General features: G+C 41.3%; 1 protein-coding gene, 1 long non-coding RNA gene and 1 other non-coding gene across 6 annotated transcripts in view; 1 reads left to right on the top strand and 2 right to left on the bottom strand.

Annotated features, from left to right (window-relative positions):
* The window catches only part of FRYL (FRY like transcription coactivator), a 303,326-nt gene that overhangs the window by 265,527 nt on the left and 22,264 nt on the right, over window positions 1-15,535 (top strand). For all 4 annotated transcript variants that reach the window (XM_047091763.1, XM_047091761.1, XM_047091762.1 and 1 more), the window contains 5 exons: window positions 2,372-2,533; window positions 2,660-2,734; window positions 3,074-3,250; window positions 7,148-7,351; window positions 10,669-10,836. In XM_047091763.1, coding sequence (XP_046947719.1) covers window positions 2,372-2,533; window positions 2,660-2,734; window positions 3,074-3,250; window positions 7,148-7,351; window positions 10,669-10,836 — 786 coding nt within the window. The remainder of the gene's footprint in view (window positions 1-2,371; window positions 2,534-2,659; window positions 2,735-3,073; window positions 3,251-7,147; window positions 7,352-10,668; window positions 10,837-15,535) is intronic.
* Window positions 726-5,066, bottom strand: LOC124520716 (uncharacterized). Its single transcript, XR_006964383.1, has 4 exons — window positions 4,955-5,066; window positions 3,833-3,995; window positions 2,304-2,414; window positions 726-1,020 (listed from the first exon to the last, which is right to left on the bottom strand). It is a non-coding gene; the product is annotated as an uncharacterized LOC124520716 (long non-coding RNA).
* LOC124521465 (small nucleolar RNA SNORA67) lies at window positions 1,155-1,268 on the bottom strand. Its single transcript, XR_006964546.1, has one exon. It is a non-coding gene; the product is annotated as a small nucleolar RNA SNORA67 (small nucleolar RNA).

Genomic DNA, 15,535 nt, shown 5'->3' with positions numbered 1-15,535 from the left:
AACACATGGCAAATGTCCAAGTATAATTACCCAGATGTGTGGCGTCAGAGAAGGCCTCCTTGGAGGTCTGGAGTCCCCATTAAAAGATGACCATGGGTTTGGTTGGTGAATATTCCATTCAAAGGCGGGGGTGGGGGGGGCAGCATGTGCCAAAACACAGGTCCCTAAAGGCAAGGTGTGTTTGGAACACAATAGCAAGTTCAGGTTTGCTGGAGTGTAAAGTGAGGGTGGGTGTGATAGACGTTGAGGTTAGGGAGAGCAGCAGGAACCACGTCATAAAGGAACCATGTGACATGCAAATGAGCTTGAATACGATTTTCAGATGTAAATTCAAGATGCTTCACAAAGCCAGAATAAATACAGATGAATTGTGGATGAGCATAGAATTTTTACCGAAACAAACTTGGAAATGTTACACATCAGATTTGTAGGGAGAAGCTGCATAGATCCCTTCCTCTTTGGAGTTGTTATCCAGCTTGAATATTTGCAAAAGCACATTACTGAAGCACATAGAACAGTATGCATAGAAAAGAACACCAAAATGGTAATAGATTAAATCTGAGTGGTAAGATGACAGGTGGTTTTTTGTTTTTTGTTTTAAATCACTTTAATATTTTCTGAGCTTTCAAAGAGGATATATTTCATAATCATGGTGGGGGATATGAAGGTGGTGGATTTTTGTTTTTGTTTCTGTTTTTTTTTTTTTTTTTTTTTTTTTTTTGCCTCAAAAAGTGACATTTAGTCAAAGGGGGAAAAATGAGAAGTCCATCCTTAGGCTCCCTTCCCTCCCCTTTCCTGCTGCTCTTCGGCACCCTAAAGACTGAACCTTGGGTAGGGTTAGGTCGCAGGACAGCCCCTCAGATAAGGTCAGCAACACTGAGGGGCATCTCCTCAATGGAGGTGTTGTAGAAGGTCTCAGTGTCTCGAAGAGTCCTCTTGTCTTTTGTCACCATGTTGACAGCCACACTCTTATGGCCAAATCATTCACCACGACCGAGTCCGTGGATGTAGTTTTCCCTGCTGGTGAGAAGGTCACAGTTGATGACTAAAGAAACCTATCGCACATCAGTGCCTCTGGCCTAGGTCAGGGGAGAGGACAACTTCAGCATGGCAATGAGAAGAGCACACAGTCTATTCAGAAGAGACTGAAATGTATGTGCTAGGCAGCCACAGGAAGGCAAAGGAAACAAACATCCCCTATTACCCAGCAACCTAAGGTGTGCCAGATTTTATTCCAAGTTGCTACTTTCCTGAAGAGGGGCATGAAGATGGTGTTTTTTTTTTTTTTAAAGAAAGCAGATCCCTATTTAAAATAGGAGTAAGTAGGGGCACCTGGGCGGTTCAGTTGGTTAAATATCTGACTCTTGATCTTGGCTCAGGCCATGATCTCACAGTTCATGAGTTCAAGCCCCGCATCAGTCTCTGTGCTGACAGCATGCGGCCTACTTGGAATTCTCCCTCCCTCTCTCTCTGCCCCTACCCCACTCATGCTCTCTCTCTAAAGAGATAAACTTAAGAAACACCTGGGTGGTGCAGTCAGTTAAGCGTCCGACTCTTGATCTCAGCTCAGGTCATGATTTCTCAGTTTGTGAGTTCAAGCCCCACGTTGGGTTCTGTGCTGTTGGCGCTGAGCCTGCTTAGGATTCTGTCTCCCCTCTCTGCTCCTCCCTGCCTGTGCTTTCTCTCTCTAAACAGATAAGTAAAACTTAAAAAATAAATAAATAAATAAACTTAAGAAGATAATAATAAAATAGGAATGAGCTGTCTGATTGTCTCATCTTCTCAGGGAGTCATTTTCAGTGAAGTGAAGTCTCCTGATTAAAAAAAAAAAAAAGACATCATGTGGTGCCTGACTGGCTCAGTGGAAGTATGCAACTCTTTAATTTTTTTTTTATGTTTATTTATTTTTGAGAGAGACAGTGTGAGCAGAGGAGGGGCAGCGAGAGAGGGAGACACAGAATCTGAAGCAGGCTCTAAGCTCTGAGCGGTCAGCACAGAGCCCAATGCAGGGCTCAAACTCACAAACTGTGACATCATGACCTGAGCCGAAGTCGGATGCTTAACCACCTGAACCACCCAGGCGCCCAAAGCAGGCAACTCATGATTTTGGGGCCGTGAGTTCAAACCCCACACTGGGTATAGAGATAACTTAAATAAACAAACAAACTTTAAAAAATAAATTAATTTTTTAAAAGACATCATTCCATTTGATTTTTGTAACATCTACTTTATGCTGTTATCTTCCTTTGCTCTTTTTTTTTTTTTTTTGGTTATTTGTAAAAAGAAAAAAAAAAAGTCCTTACAGATCCACTACTAATCCCTTTATGGTGAAATATCCCAGTCGAACACTGTCCTTTTTGTTTCTCTGCAGACACCAATCATTGGAAATAAGTATGGCGATCAGCATAGTGCAGCTGGAAGAAATGGGAAACCCAAAGTTATTGCAGTTACTAGGAGTACTTCTTCTACTTCTTCTGGTTCTAATTCTAATGCCTTGGTTCCTGTTAGCTGGAAAAGGCCACAGTTATCACAGGTACATTAAAAAAAAAAAAATCAAAACTGAACATCTACAGAAGAATCAATTTTGTTGCATGTATGACAGCTTGAGAATTTGTCTTATTTATCAGTAATCCTAACATTTGCATTTTTCCCCCCTTAGCGAAGAACAAGAGAAAAGCTAATGAATGTGCTTTCTCTCTGTGGTCCAGAATCTGGCCTTCCAAAGAATCCATCCGTGAGTAATCATGATCGCATGCATAAAGGCTGTAAAAATCCTGTTACTACTCCATTAAAAAAAATGGAAATCATTCTGTCTCCTTGCTTGCCTTTTCTAACTTCCCTCATTTCATGGCATTAACTAAGAATGAAAAAGATATGGTCTCCATGGTACTTGGAAGTTACATTAATTAAGTATTCAACCAGTTAGACTTTAGCATGGAAACCAGATTGAAGCTCTGAATTCTTTGACAGATGAAGCCTGCGGTGGCTCTTCGAGCACCAGTGTCTCATGGGCAGAGTGACGATGCTGACGGGTGGCCTTTTTTTTTTTTTTTTTTTTTTGGCTGGGCCTTAGGTTGTATTTTCTTCTAACGAGGATTTGGAAGTTGGTGACCAACAGACCAGCCTAATTTCTGCAACAGAAGACATGATTCAAGAGGAAGAAGTGGCCGTGGAAGACAACAGCAGTGAACAACAATTTGGCGTTTTTAAGGATTTTGACTTTTTAGACGTTGAATTGGAAGATGCAGAGGTAAGGATGTGGGCAGTCCGTATATTTATAGCTTACAGTTGCAAGTATATGAGAATTAAGTGTTTGACCATAGTATCTTTCCTTATTAAGGTCAGTGTGAGGTCAAGAAGGTAAAATCGGGCTAGATGGGTGATGGGCATTAAGGAGGGCACTTGTGATAAGCACTGGGTGTTACACATAGGTGACTAATCACTAAATTCTACTCCTGAAGCTAATACCACACTATATGTTAACTAGAAATTAAATAAAAACTTGAAACAACAAACGAATTAAACAAAAATGTTTTTAAAGGTAAAAATCTAAATTGGGAAGTAAACGTGACTAGTACGGTTGGTCAGTTAGCAGAAGTAGTCTGAAACAGAAGAGGAACGTCTAATTCTTACTCTTTGCCCCAAGAAATAAAAAGTGAAAAATGGGTTTCTTCCAAAGTTATGTCTTTAATTTAGGATATGCTTATGTTTCAAATGAGACAGACAAATTAATATGCAGCAAAATGGTAAAAAATTATATTAAAATTTATCTAACACTATTTTAAAGTATAAGTACAAACACTTAACACTAAGTTAAATTAAATGAACTCACATGATTTCAAGGGCTTTGGCTCTCCAGAACTCTCTACTGTGTCAAATGACCGAGATTCTACCTGCGACATCCTCACTGTTTTCTTCTTCGTACTGTAGCCAGCCCCCTCAAATGACTCATTTCACGTAGCACCAAGGGGCTCTCTCCTCTAAATTGATTCAGTCTAGATTAAATTGATAGGTATGTGTCAGTTTAGATGGTTTCGAAATGAAAAATCGGACTCAAAAGGCGGATTTACGAGCTTACAAAACTGAGGTAGTCCAGAGGGTTATAGCTTATTTAGATGTGGCTCAGGGAGGTCTCTGATCATTTCTCTGCAGTTGGCTAGGCTCCGCCCTTCTCTGCAAGTCTCTGTCACATGGTTATGTCCACATCCAGCAGTGTTCAAAGCAAATGAAGGTCACTTTTGTAACAGTGAAGAAGTTGCTCTCCTAAACGTCCTCAGCACACTTCCTGTTACATTAGTGGGTCAAGCTGGATCATTTGCCAATATCTGAAACAGTCACTGTGGCAAAGAGAACAGGATTGCCCTGACATTGTGAGGCTCTTCGGGACCTATTCCTGTAGCTCATCTCCCTAAACTTGCAACTCCTAAATCTAAAACGTTTGTCACATAAGTTTCAAAAGTGTTCATTCTAAAATGTATACAAATACCTATATTTGAGAAGCCCAAAATGCCTTGTCATCCAGTATCCATCCCATGTCATTGACACATCTTTCTCCAAAGAATTTAAAGTCGCTCACATAACTGAAATGCATTGGTTAACCCTCTTGAAGGGATGTTTCCTTTGGCTCTAATAGGTGAGGAGGGATGAAATGTAATGGCCTGCGCCGTGTCACATCATTAGTTGTGGACAGGAGACCAGTTTAAGGAGATCCTCCTACATGCTTCATCCTCCTTTGCATATAGAAGGGTACAACCATGGTGGCTCAGGGTCAAACCAATTGCCTTTGTACTCGGCATGAACATGTTCCCAAAGACACATGGATAGGTTCACAGGAGCCCCCAGCAAGTATTATTCAGCCTCATAGGGCAGTGGCTTTTAAACTTTTTTTTGTTTTTGTTTTTACTGTGATCCATACTTAATACATTTTATATCACATCCAAGTAGATACACATACCTTTAAAATGAAAGTTTCAAGAATACGCAGCCTTGTGGCACCTTGCTGGCTCAGTCAGTGGAGCGTGTGACTCATGATCTTGGGGTTGTGAGTTCAGGCCCCACACTGGGTATAGAGATTACTTGAAAAAAAATAAAAAGAATATGCAATATGCAGCCTCACCCTATGCTGTTATGCACGCTGATATTTCCTGTTCTCTTTCATTTTTTTTTTCCAAAGTGGCAGATCACCATCCTCTAAAATTGATTTCACATCCCCAATTTCAAAAACACGTTGTAAGAAGTAGGACTGACTTGAATAATCAGGCAAGAAAGTCTGATGGATTGAAGAGCCTTGCTGCCCGACCACAAGGGCATGAGCAGCTCCTAAACTCTAATGCAGTTATTTGTTTTCAATTGAGAGTTTAAAATTTGTGAAGGCAGGCAGGCAGGCAGGCTCTTGACATGTTTGTAATGGTAAAGTTATTTATTTTGTTTGCTTTTTTATCTTCTTTTTTTTTTTAAGAACTCTGTAAATGCTTCCAAGTTTATCCCACACCCTAATACATAGGTACTAATTAACATGGATTTTGAACAGAACTTTGGCAAATTGAATTAAAGACGCTTAATGTAGTTTTGTCTTTAATTCAAGTCATAGTGATTTGGGTGGGTGGTGTTCATGTATGCCTCATCATTAGACAATTCAAATAGTAGAGATTTTTTAAAACCTAAATATAGTCTTGCTTAAAACATGGTGGTAGGAAATACTTTGCTACAAAACAAATGAAACTGTTAATTAAACTTCTGAAATACCCCCCAAATACCTGCCAACCTTGGAAGCTCCCCGTGTGTAGTCATTCATTCACCAAACAAATATTTAGGGCTGTTGCCATTATTATGTACTGTGCTACATAATAATAATTGAAATATCTGGTAGGAAGGTGGCTTTTCGAACTTTGACCTGCAGGGTTTCTAAGACTTCAAGGATGTACCCAGAGTGCAGGCAAAGAGCTCCTTGTTACCTTTTGCAGCCAGAGCGGCTTGGGTTTAGTTCATCAGCTTTGCACGGTTGACTTCCATTTTAAATTTCATTCGAAATAAGTATTGCTTTGCTTTATTTAAAAAAAAAAAAAAAAAAAAAAAAGGATTTGAAAACCTCTATCCTAGCCAGTGCCTCTCGAGTAAAGGAGCACAAATAAATCCTATATTGCTGGCCAACTCGTTGTCATTTGTCATATCAGGGCTTAAGAGCGAGTGTAAGAATTATATCCTTGCAAAAGGAGGATCAGCTTAGAATAACAGAAACATAACTTCTATAAATCCATACGTGGGGTGAAATTGAAATCTGCCCTATTTCCTCTTGACCTTTTGAACTTGCCAAAAGTTATGTTTTGATGGCTTTGATCTTGATTTTAGACTATTTCATAGTAAAAAATGGCCACTGGGTTTAGCCAGAACCATTCTCTAGACGAAAATAATTGTGACCCTGTATGTTGTCAACTGAATGTGGGTACTTTAAGTCAGTTTTGCATTGTATCAAGTATTAAATCTATGTAAATCTTGAAGATTTTCTTAAAGTTTGTGTTTGCAAAGTGTATCACAGAAATGTTGTTTTCAGTGTCTGTCTCTGACTTCTTCATAATATATTTTGCATAAAAAAGTAATTTGAATCACATGTTGGCTTTCTACTCAGAGCTTAATCCAGAGCTTGAATCAGTCTTTGGGTTTGAGAAATCACAAAGAGTTTTCCCCCAAAAGTGTAGCGTATATTTAAATGTTTGTCTTCGTTCTTTCTAATTCTGTGTGTTTTCCTTTTTGCTAACCAGGAACTGCAGGTAAGTTGCAGCCTGGTGTTGTGGATTGTTTATGTATTGTTGTCTGTGATGTATTCGTCGTCTTCGTGGTCTCATTTGTGTTTGGGCATTAGAATAGAAATGGCCTAGATAGTAGGTTTAGTCGGTCCCCAGTCATACAATATAGGAGGTCAAGAAAATTATTTAGTTAAAACAGGCTCAACCAAATATTGTGATCTCTTTAAATATGAATATTTAACGATGTTTTAAAAGTTTCGAGAAATTGAAGGGCTGATTGAAACTCTGCTTATGATGATGCATTGAGTATTTTTCATCTCAGTACATGTTTTCCTGGTGTGTCGTGTTTACTGTATTTATACACATGTATCTGAGGCCTTAGAGATCATGTCTTTCTTTTCCAGGGTGAAAGTATGGACAATTTCAACTGGGGAGTCCGCAGGCGCTCACTGGACAGTATTGACAAAGGGGACACTCCCTCCCTCCAAGAGTACCAGTGCTCCAGCAGCACCCCTAGCCTGAACCTGACCAACCAGGAAGACACGGACGAGTCCTCGGAAGAGGAAGCAGCTCTCACAGCAAGCCAGATACTGTCCCGCACGCAGATGGTACACACTTACCTTCTCATACAGCGACAGTTGGTCTCACTCTCCTCTTAACTTCCACCTTAGTAATTACTGTCTCTGGATTTTCCGATTTTCATTTCACTTTGGGTAAAACGCACACACCGAAATGAAAATACAGAGTTGCATTGCTAATGGAGCGTGCTGTTCATGACATTACTCAACATTTACGTTTATGCCGCACACCCTTCAGCAGCTGAGACAGTGTTACCTTCTCTCCTAGTGATGGCGAGTCGCTCTGGACACTTCTAGAGGTCCTCATCTTGAGTGACACGTAGTTTTGGTATCCGTGTGGACACCAACACTGCTTTATCCGCCACCCACTTTTCTTCGCTGGTTGGTGTGGAAAGATCGAGCACAGCTTTGTGCCTTTTGAGATCAGGTCAGTTATATGTGGGGGTTCCGACTTGTGGCCCAGAGGCTACATGGCAGAGATTAAAGAGTGAGTGAAACATGAGAAAAGGAAGCCTGCAAGGCTAGTCTGCCTGCTCAGAAATGTGGGAGCGAAAGGGGTGGCAGGAGGAAAGGAGGTGTGGAAGGGCCCCCGCGGGGCACATAGATAGGAATCAGTGGTGCCAGCAGGCTGCACTGACCTAGCTCTCAAGGGATACCCTTTTCACACTGAGCCCAGCCGTGCCCTCTCTTTTGCCCCTGTTTGCTCCACGTTCAGTCGGCTGGTGGAGCGCGGGCCGCAGTGTTGAGTGGCAGGGGCTGCTCTGGCTGTAAACAAAATGGGAAGCTGCCAGTTTGCACGTGGCTTCCGGTCTCCTCTCCAATTTGGGCATCTCATTGTTGTCCCACGATGCCTTTCAGTCAGCCCTCATTTAAGTGTTAAATGATGAACAGCAACTGATGATAATAACAGCAACTGTTACCACTCCCTGGATGCTTGTCATGCCCCAGCCTCTGTGAAGGGTGTTTGGCATCTATTAGTCTGCAGAACGCCCCGACCCCCAACCACAGGAAGTAAGTACGGTTATCGCAATTCTGCAGGACGAGCCACTTGTCCCAGGACACATAGCTACTAGTTAAGTAGGCTGGAACCAAGCCGTCTGCCTCCACATCCATGCCACCTAACGCTTCGTCCTCCTTGGGACTATTTTCATTTAATCGAGTTACTGGCAACAGTGACTGAAGGAGGCACCAGCCCTCCGTGGAGCCAGACCGTGGCATTGTGCTGCCAACCTTCTGTGTAACTAAGGTCAACCTACCTAACTTCCCTTTTAAAACTGGACTCTGGATAGTGTCTGCCTCATGGGAATTTTATGAGGAGGAAGCACCCAGCCTGCAATAAATGCTTAACAGAGGTTTGCTCCCATGAGAGCCATGGGATAGAACGGCCTGTCTCCTCAAAATCCTAGAGGGGAACACAGGCACCAACCCCTCCGAACTCGGCCGGAACAACTTCTTACTCAGCACGTCTCCAGAGCAAGGGAGACCAAAGCAAAACTGGACTACTGGGACCTTATCAAAATAAAAAGCTTCTTTACAGTGAAGGAAACAGTCAACAAAACTAAAAGGCAACCGACAGAATGGGAGAAGATACTTGTAAATATCTGATAAGGGATTAGTATCCAAAATCTATAAAGAACTTACCAAACTCAACACCCAAAAAATAAATAATTCAGTTAAGAAATGGGAGAAGACATGAATAGACATTTTTCCAAAGAAGACATCCAGATGGCTAACAGACGCATGAAAAGATGCTCAACATCACTCATCACCAGGGAAATACAAATCGAAACCACAATGAGATAGCCCCTCACACCTGTCAGTGTGGCTAAAATTAACAACACAGTAAACCACAGATGTTGGTGAGGATGCAGAGAAAGGGGAAACCCTCTTAACACCGTTGGTGGGAATGCAAACTGGTGCAGCCACTCTGGAGAACAGTATGGAGGCTCCTCAAAAAGTTAAAAATAGAACCACCCTATGACCCAGCAACTGCACTACTAGGTATTTACCCACAGGATACAAAAAGACAGATTCGAAGGGGCACATGCACCCCAGTGTTTATAGCAGCACTATCAACAATAGCCACATTATGGAAAGAGTCCAAATGTCCATTGACTGATGAATGGATAAAGAAGATGTGGTATATATATACAATGAAATATTACTCAGCCACCAAAAAGAATGAAATCTTGCCATTTATATAGTTTATTAATGCTAAGTGAAATAAGTCAGAAAAAGACAGGTACCATATGATTTCACTAATGTGTAAAATTTAAGAAATAAAACAGATGAACAGAGGGGAAGGGAAAAGAGAGAAGAGAGGGAAACAAATCACAAGAGACTCTTAAGGACAGAAAACAAACTGAAGGTTGCTGGAGGGGAGGTGGTAGACGGATTGGGGCTAGATGGGTGATGGGCATTAAGGAGGACACTTGTTGGGATGAGCACTGGGTATTGTATGGAAGTGATGAATCACTAGATTCTGCTCCTGAAACCAATATGGCACTACATGTTAACTAAGTAGAATTTAAATAAAAATGAAAACTAAAAAAAAAAAGAAGAAGAAAGAGAGAGAAAAAAAGAAAAGAACTATCTCCTTATAAGGCCAACCCTAGTCCTAGTGGTAACAAAATAAAAAAAAACGAATTCAAAGTTGCTTCCTCTTCACAGGGGGAATGATGGTTTTTGCCTTTACCTACTCTGAATCAGAAACTTGATGATTTATGTTACTGACGGTGAAGAATTTATAACCCTGCTTATAAAAGGAAAAACTCTAGTATTCCCTATTTTTCTGATTCTTTTCCAAGAATATAAACCCACTAATGACAGACTGCCATTACAACAACTTTATTGTCCTAATTCTTCTTGGCTGACTGAAGTTTTGTCATATTTTGGCTTAGAGAAGTGAACAGCCTGTTCAGACTTACGTGCCTGCCCCCCCGGTTAACGCTGCTTCTCGCGAAAGCACTGCCTGCCGGGCCCTGGAGCCACAGGGAGGGAGAGAGCCCCCGTCCTCACAAATGCTCACACCGGCTGAAAACACAACATATTACCATAAAAAGTGAATTTGGGTTCACGATGAACGTAGTTATGCGGAGGTCTTCCACTTTGGTAGTTTTTGTTTAGCGAAGCTTAACCTGCATGAATGGATGCAGCTCATGCTGCTGGGTTAGCTGCTCATATTAACAGCATCGATTCTGTCACAGAGTGGGGGGGGGGGGGAGGTAATTTTAGGAAGTCAGGCTCTTTCTAACTAAGCCCCCAAAATAAGATACAGACGCGGTGTGGCTTTTGTGACCATCACTGGCTCACGGATGACTTCCTTCTTTTCCTGTTTCTCCTTGCAGTTAAACAGTGATTCTACTGCAGACGAAACACTGCCAGACCATCCCGATGTACTTGTTCAGTCTCAAGATTCCACTGGCAGCGTCTCAACAGAAGAAGTGCTTCAAATCAGAGATGAGACCCCAAGTTTGGAGGCTTCTCTAGATAATGCTAACAGCCAGCTGCCTGAGGTGGGGAGAAATGGGGGCTGGTGCCTGGCCAATCTGGGCTCCTTTTAGCACTCTGTTACATCCCTTGCTTTTCTTTCAAAAGAGTTTTCATCTGATACACTAATTATTTTATTTGTTTCCAGTATTTCTAACCTGTTGGGTTGTTTTAAATGAAATAGTCAAATCTGATGATTTAAAAAAAAAAAAAAAAAAGTTGGCCGATTAAGGAAATGACCCACAGGTTATAAATAATCTTGAGTGTTTTTAATGAGCATTTTGTGCTGCAGAGTGTGATTGAGGTCATTGTCAATGGACAGATGCTTCTCTGGGGTGGTGAGCATCTTCTTTGGTGCTGTATCTTCTTGGAAGGACGGCTTTTATTTTTTCTTCTCTTTTTGCTTTGTGTTTGGGTTTATGTGATTGGTGCTATGATTGGGATTCAGACCTCAGGCCAGCTGTGTTAGCAGTTGGTTAAATGAAACCTTTTTAAAAAAGACGTTGGAACTACTAGTATTACGATTTTTGGAAAGGCCTGTGAGAAGTAAGCCAGATCCCAAGATAATGACTGACCAAAAATAAGTAAGTATTTGTTTCCTTAGTGGTTTTTTTCCCTTAAGATTATTATACTCTTTTTCTTTCTTTCTTTCTTTTTTTTTTTTTTTTTTTAACTATAATTGCTATAGTTCTGTCATATGTGCTTTTATGCTTTGGTAAGTATTAGGGAAATACTACATTTTTTTCAGTATTAACCAAATTAATGTAATTACTAGATCTCATTATTTTAGTTAGTTGAATTCTCATGTTCTTATTAAGCTTATAGTGTATTTTATATTTTTAACAGTAAACATAGTCTGAAATGAAGGCATTTTGGCATTTAAAATATTTTTTTTTAAATGTTTATGTATTTTTGAGAGAGAGAGAGAGAGAAAGAGAGAGACAGAGTGTGAGCAGGGGAGGGACAGAGAGAGAGGGAGACACAGAATCCAAAGCAGGCTCCAGGCTCTGAGCGGTCAGCACCGAGCTGGATGTGGGGCTTGAACCCACGAACCATGAGATCACGACCTGAGCTGAAGTCGGATGCTTAACCAACTGAGCCACCCAGGCGCCTCTTTTTGGCATTTTAAGTGTATGCCTAGTATGGCTTAAGTTTAGATAATTCAACAAATATTGAGATTCTCTTAGATGCCACGCATTGAATTAGATGCTAGAAAGATGAATAAGGCATGGTGACCCTCACTCTCAGAGAGGGAATTGTCAATTGAGAGAGATAGAGGAGGTGTAAAAAAGAAAAGAAAAAAAAAAGCATTCCATTGCAGTACAAGAAACATAATAACAGCATGTTCGGGGCTTTGTGAAAACTCAGGAGAGACTGATCATCTGTACACCGGGGAGATGGTGGTAAAGGGCAGTCCCGGCAATGGGGACATCGCAGGCAGAGGGACACCATGTGGAAGGACAGGGCAGCGCGAAATAATATGGCATGTTCAGGTAACCGCAGGACATTGAGTACTTCTGAAGAATAAAATGGGAGGAGGAGAAGAGATGGGTAGGGTCTAAGATGAGAAGGGTCCTACATGCCATATTGAAGACGTAGACTTTATCTCAAAATGATCACGAGTCATGAATTGTCATTGAAGAGATACCTGTTACATGACAAGCACTGTACCAGATGCCTAAACGAGAATACAGGTCATGCAAGCATTCGGTGATTTCACCGATACCCATGGAGCCCCTACTGCATGCTGGTCACTATTCTAGGCCCTGGGCATGTGGTGCCATGTGGAAAAGCCTCCTGGTTTTATGGAGCTTACTTGTAGTAAAAGATATGATAAGCAGGTAAGACAGAATAAATACATCAGAAACTCATCACCCTCTTAGCCGTACTAAGAAAATCTAACAGAAATGTGGAATCGGTGAGGGAGAAAAGGCGGCACTTGAAGTGAAGCCTCAGTGACAAGGAGATGTGGAGGGAGGAAGTCCCAGGCTGAGGGAGCAGCCGTTAAAAAGGCCACGGTGTGTGTGAAGAGCAAGCTGGCCTGTGGGGCTGGATCGCAGTGAACAGGAGCCGGGAGGACGGACGAGGAGAGGGGTGGGCAGATCCTGCAGCCACAGAGCAGGTAGCCGTCAGAGCATTTGAGCAGAAGAGGGACATGATCTGATTGAGTCTGCGTTTTAAAATCTCTTCTTTGGGGGGCGCCTGGGTGGCGCAGTTGGTTAAGCATCCGACTTCAGCCAGGTCCCGATCTCGCGGTCCGTGAGTTCGAGCCCCACGTCAGGCTCTGGGCTGATGGCTCAGAGCCTGGAGCCTGTTTCCGATTCTGTGTCTCCCTCTCTCTCTGCCCCTCCCCCGTTCATGCTCTGTCTCTCTCTGTCCCAAAAATAAATAAAATTTGAAAAAAAAAATTAAAAAAAAAAAAATAATAATAAAATAAAATCTCTTCTTTGGTGTGGAATACGGAAAGTAGATTCTGGTACCTGCCACATGAAGCCTGCAGTCTAGGCACCTGTCATCAGGAGAGGGTCCATCCAGTCTGGTTTGTGTTCTAGTGAGGTCTCTGTGAGAAGTGTGGAGGGGGGGGTGGGAGGAGGCCGAGAGGAGATAAACCAGAAGAACCTTAGATAAGGTAAGGGGGGCCTGAAAGAGTGCATGAAACTTACAAATGTTTCCAAGAGAGACTGGACCGGTTTAGAGATGCACCTTAAGTAGCCTGTATTCCTTTTCGGTTGCTGGGAGACTTAAGTGAGCCTTAATTCCTTATTAATAACCTATCGACTGTGTCTGGTTTGGATCATAGCATGTGAAAAGGTCTCATTAGAAACCACGGAAAACAGCCCAGTACTAGAAATACCTTCCTAACAAAAGCAGTGAGGTTAAGGGTTGTGTGTCGTAATTCTGTTTACTTGACAAATGGGAAGTCTTTTATTTTTGGTTATTAAAATAGCTATAATCATAGTAAACTACTGATAGAAATTCATGTCATATTTATATTTATTGGAGATAAACTGAAAATTCACATATATTTCCATATATATATTGGAAACTGTTATTTCGGGTGGGACGGTCACTCATCCAACTATATTTGATGGCTTGTTTCCAAGACACTGTAAAGTTCCTGATGATACTTTTTTTTTCCTAAAGGAAAAACACTTCACTGTACTAGGTTTATTTCCTTTTCCAGTCGTGGGTTTCATTTTCACTGTAAGCTTTGACACAAGTGAATAAGGATGAAGTAGATATTCATAAGCCATAGGATTTCATTTGGAAACAGTTCTGTTAACTTTACAATTATCATCAAAGAATGGCTGTCCAAGGAGAATAGTACGAGTTTGTTTCTGTTAGGTATGCTAGCCTAGTCTGTTTTTCCCTCGTATGCCAGAGAGTGTCAAATGACCTCAAATTGTCCTTTTTAAAAAGGCATGAAAACACCAAGATAATGAAGTAAAACCATAATTCTGTTAACTTCTCCAGATGAGGAGTTAATTTGAATAGGTGAAATACTTTCTGAATTAAAGGGAGAATCCAATCCTAGAGTTGTTTGAGGGTTTTTTCCCCTTCAATGATGTTAATATCAGGAAGATAAAACAGAACAGGCTGATGTGTTTCATGTCATGACAAACTTTCAGAGCTCAGTTTGCTCCTTTCTTCTCTGGAATGTGTACAAATTACACTCTGAGCTGTTAAGGGATTACTTTCTTCACTTGTATTTATTAGAGAAACCTTCACAGAGGAATTTCTTCTAGTATTTGTAATAGTTTACATACCAGTTCATGGATGACAGAGATTACTCCTTACAGGAAATGAATCTCTGATTTTTTATTTTAATGTTTTATTTATTTTTGAGACAGAGAGAGACACAGCATGAGCAGGGAAGGGGCAGAGAGAGAGGGAGACACAGAATGTGAAGCAGGCTCCAGGCTCTGAGCCGTCAGCCCAGAGCCCGACACGGGGCTCGAACTCACAAACTGTGAGATCGTGATCTGAGCCGAAGTTGGACGCTTAACCAACTGACCCACCCAGGCGCCCCAGGAAATGAATCTTTGATTTTTTATTTTAATGTTTTATTTATTTTTGAGACAGAGAGAGACACAGCATGAGCAGGGAAGGGGCAGAGAGAGGGGGACACACAGAATGTGAAGCAGGCTCCAGGCTCTGAGCCGTCAGCCCAGAGCCTGATGCGGGGCTCGAACTCACAAACGGCAAGATCATGACCTTAGCCGAAGTCAGATGCTTAACCAACTGAGCCACCCAGGCGCCCCAGGATATGAATCTTTGAATGTAATTGTGTGTGTGGTGTTTGTACACACACACATCATTGTGTAATAAGATAAAGCTCAAGAAAATTTGAGTCTCATAATGTACATATAACAGTGGAATCCATTCCATTAGCCCAAAAGCACTCTCTTCATGAAATCTAAGTGCTATTAGAAAATTTCAGCATGTAGTATACGTTAATAATTACAGGTAAAACATCTATTTTGTAATTGTTATTCAATAACAAATGACAAGCAAATATAGGTATAAAGTAATGAAAAGTGAGGGCATTAAACTAAGAAGTGTGGTGGGTCATCTCAACATGGTATATTCCAGTTGATGTAGAAGGAAAAGTAAATGCTAATAAAATTCTAGGTATAGAAATGCCTCTAACACTGGCACATAAATTATCTTTCCAAATAACTAATGCTTGCCACTTGAATGGCCAATCTTTTTTTTGTTTTTTAT

Source organism: Lynx rufus, unplaced genomic scaffold (genome assembly GCF_022079265.1).
Source record: "Lynx rufus isolate CCGP_SWC_20201006 ecotype Redwood Valley unplaced genomic scaffold, mLynRuf1.p SCAF_3, whole genome shotgun sequence".
In the NCBI taxonomy this organism is placed as follows: Eukaryota; Metazoa; Chordata; class Mammalia; order Carnivora; family Felidae; genus Lynx; species Lynx rufus.
The sequence above is the reverse complement of the archived record's forward strand: the minus strand, read 5'-3'. Positions and strand labels throughout refer to the sequence as shown.